The following is a 3,514-nucleotide window of genomic DNA, read 5'->3' as shown; positions in this document are numbered from 1 at the left end:
TAGAAGCCCTGCTAGAGGTCAGCTTCCAAGCGTTCGTCCTGAAGAAACCCAATCTCCAGCAGCGCCCCCCGCCCATAACCCGGCGCGCGGGACAAGTGTATTTTAGTTTTCAACTAAAACGGAAAAACACATAGGGACGAGGGGGCACAAATCCCGTCACTCCTGCGATCCGAGGCCACCAGAGGCACAGAAGGGTTTTGCTCTGCAGGCTCATCTTCGCGGGCTGTCTTCCGGAAACCTGGCCCGTGTCCCTGAGCTGGGGACCGCGTGGCAGTGGAGCTGTGGTCCGACCGAAAACCGTTTCGCGGACCGGCGGGTCTGGGCCCGGCTGAACGGGAGCTGGTCGCGAGCTGGTCGCGGCGGTGCGCACCGTGCGGCCTCGGACGCCTGCCCCGGAGTGGGGCGCGCCGATCGGAGCGGCTCCGGGCAGAGCGGACCAGCGGGGAGGCGAGCGCGCCGTGCGCCCCTAAGGCCAAGGGCTGCGCGGCGAGTGGGGTGTGGAGCCGGGCGGCAGCCCAGTGCAGGGTCGCGCCCGCGTGCGCCAGCTGCCAGGAGAGCCAGGCGCGCTGCGAGGCCGAGGGCTGCGTGCAGCGGGTGGGCACAGGCAGGAAGGCGCCCCCCGGAGCCCGCAGCTCCTCCAGGGCCACCTTCAGCGCGCCCACCCGGTGCCAGAGCCTGGTGGTGACGGCCGCCAGCGGATCGCGCGCCTTTGGCCCCCGGTGGAGGCGGCGGCGCTTTGGGGAGGCGGGACGGGCCTCGCGGCTGTCGGGGCGGCGTCCTGGGCCGGTGGTCCTCACTGGCGATCTGGGCCGGGGGATCCTTCTGTCCTTGAGGCGCCTCGGAGAGTGGGCAGCACCTGCGCGGGAGAGAGAAGGAGAGGGCTTTCGGTGAGTGCCCAAGGCCCAGGGGGCGATCCTTTGCCAAGGTCGCCACCGCCCCTTCCGGGGCTGGACTGTCCCACCTCCATGACCACCGCACCCACTACGACCCGGCACGCCCCACTCTGGTGGCCCCTTCCAGGATCTGGTGGGAACCGGTGCCCAGTCTTGCAAGCCTTCCTCTCAGCCCCATAGTGCTTTGGGAGCATCTGGCCAGTGGCTGTGTCTGTCTCCTCCCTCAGGGTGCCTGGTTTGCCCTGCCCCCCTCCCATCCAACACACACACACACACACGCACACGCACACGCGCGCGCGCGCACACACACACACACGCAAGCTCCATCCCCACCCCTGCAGAGGCCCAGCCCAGACACCCACCTCTTCTGCCAGGACGTCCTTCTCTAGCGCAGTCAGGCTGGTCCTCTCTTCTCCCTTGGGCTGGAGATGGTCCTCCCCAGCCCTTCTCCTCCCACTGTCCATTTTCTTTGTGGCGATTGTCAAGGGAGCCACCGGGGCTTCTCCATCGCTTGTGCCTGGAGCGCTTGGCCACCTGGCTCTGCCTGGTGATCGCTGTGGGTAGACAGGAGAGGGGTGAGTGATCTGTGACCTATCTCTGAAATCTGGAGTCCAGTGGACTAGAGGAGGTTCCAAGTCTGACCCTGGTCCCTAACGGCCCCCACCCCCAAAGGCCGGATTCCTCCAGCTGCCAACGGCAAGCTCTCCAGGGCCCAGGCTTTTCTGTTACTGGCTGTGTGCCTGAGCTGCCTGGCACACATGCTCCAGCAACCCTACCCTCCAGTCCAGACCCCAAGGATGGCTCAGCTGGCAGAGCCCTTGACCACAAGGAAACTGAGCTTCGCCTTGGGTTTCCCTCACCACTTTCAGCAGTGGGAGGGTCAAATCTTCCCGGGTATGAAAATTAGTAAGGGGAAAACTCGTTTAAAATGGGGTCAGGAACGGTTCCTCGCTGAGTGTCGAGGCTGCTTAAGGTTCTCTCTCTCCCTCTCCCCCTCTGCCCCTCCCTCCTCCTTCACGAGCCTGTTTTGGAGCACCTGTGTGCGTTCTCTCTCTCTCTCTCTCTCAAAGAAATAAAAGTAAAAATAAAAAAATTATAATAAAATAAAATGGGGTTGGGAGGCCAGAAGGGGTCGTTCTCACAGCACAGCACTGGAGGCCGATCAGGAAGAATCATCAAATACAAACCAGGAGAAAAAGATGAATGTTGCCTCTCCTACAAGAAATGGCTTAGGCCAGCAACTCAGCCCATGAGAAACCCTCATCACCTTGAACCCAACCTTTCTCCCATGAACTTTCCTTCAAAACAGGCCCACCCAACTTCCTCCTTCTTCTCCATCAAATAACATTCCTCTCCTCTGTTTGTTGGACTGGCCTATGGATCTGCCAGAGCTTACAGGTCCTGGACTACAACGCCCTGCTATTCCCCAAGAAACTCATTTTGCTGGTAAAATGACAGACTTTTATTTTTAAGGTTAACAGGGGGCCTGCTGCTTTGCCCAGCCCAGTCCAATCTCTTGTGTCTCCCAAACCCTCACAACCATCATGCCAAACCCCTTTCCCCAGAAGAGAAGCTGGACCCCTACCTCCTGTGCTCTGTGAGCCCTCTGCATTCTCCAGGATGCCATCGTTCCTCTGGCTTTCACAGGAACCTGGATCTGCTCCTTTCTCTGCAAAGGACAGGTCTGCCTTGGAGCGCATCCCTTTGTCATTTCTGTGGGAGCAACCTTGGCTCCCAGGGGGCTCCTGGCCAGGCCTCTTGCTGCTGGTAGCCGCTTTCATTTCAGCCACACGTCTGGACGCCTGAGGACCATCAGACACCTGAGGACCGGAAAGGCCACTGACCAGGCGGGCAGAAGGCAGGCCCTTTTTATGTTCCCCGGGCCGCCCAGCCCCCTCCTCCTACCCAACCAGCACGGGACCACACCCAAGGCAGGGGAAGTCAGGGGATTACACCGGGCCTTCTGTGGGCTCTTGGTCCTTAAGCTCTTCAGGGGCTGGTTTCTGAGCTGTCTTCCTGCAGCAGTTTGCAGACCCAGTCGGTTCTGTAATGCATGTTGACTTTAAGGAAGGTACAATCTTCTGTTGTTTGCTTCTGCTTGCTTCCTTCGTCTTTGTTTTAACAGTTCCATATGTTCATTCGTGTGTCAGCATGGTGCGCCCCCTATGCCCGAATCAGCAAAGTGTTGGTAAAGGTATGAATCCACAACTTCGAAAAGTGACATGTGGTGAGCAGAGGTCAGCACTTAGGGCCCTGGGGCTGAATGTGTGCCTCTGCTGTTTTGTAACACTAATTTCATTGGAACATTAATTTGCAGCATCAACCACTCCCCGTAGGTGGGATCTGGGGTGGCAGTCCTGCCACAAGGGCAGAACCAAGTAGTGGCCATAGAGGATGCATGTCCGACAAAAGACAAGGTTGGTTCTTTGCACCAACACTGGTGGCCTCGGATCGCAGGAGTGACGGGATTTGTGCCCCCTCGTCCCTATGTGTTTTCCTGTTTTAGTTGAAAACTAAAATACACTTGTCCCGCGTGCCGGGTTATTGGGGGGGGGGGCGCTGCTGGAGATTGGATTTCTTCAGGACGAACGCTTGGAAGCTGACCTCTAGCAGGGCTTCTA

The 3,514-nt window shown here is 59.1% G+C and overlaps 1 protein-coding gene across 1 annotated transcript; it reads right to left on the bottom strand.

Annotated features, from left to right (window-relative positions):
* Positions 1-11: 11 nt before the first annotated feature.
* On the bottom strand, positions 12-2,713 carry LOC141372299 (uncharacterized; the record flags this gene model as incomplete). Its single annotated transcript, XM_073890808.1, has 4 exons — positions 12-113; positions 180-856; positions 1,256-1,447; positions 2,479-2,713. Coding segments are annotated over 4 exons (1,206 nt in total), but the record flags the coding sequence as incomplete, so codon positions are not given.
* Positions 2,714-3,514: the final 801 nt, after the last annotated feature.

Source organism: Callorhinus ursinus, unplaced genomic scaffold (genome assembly GCF_003265705.2).
Source record: "Callorhinus ursinus isolate GAN/ISIS: 27379988/994484 unplaced genomic scaffold, GSC_fseal_2.0 scaffold5212, whole genome shotgun sequence".
NCBI lineage: Eukaryota > Metazoa > Chordata > Mammalia > Carnivora > Otariidae > Callorhinus > Callorhinus ursinus.
The sequence above is the reverse complement of the archived record's forward strand: the minus strand, read 5'-3'. Positions and strand labels throughout refer to the sequence as shown.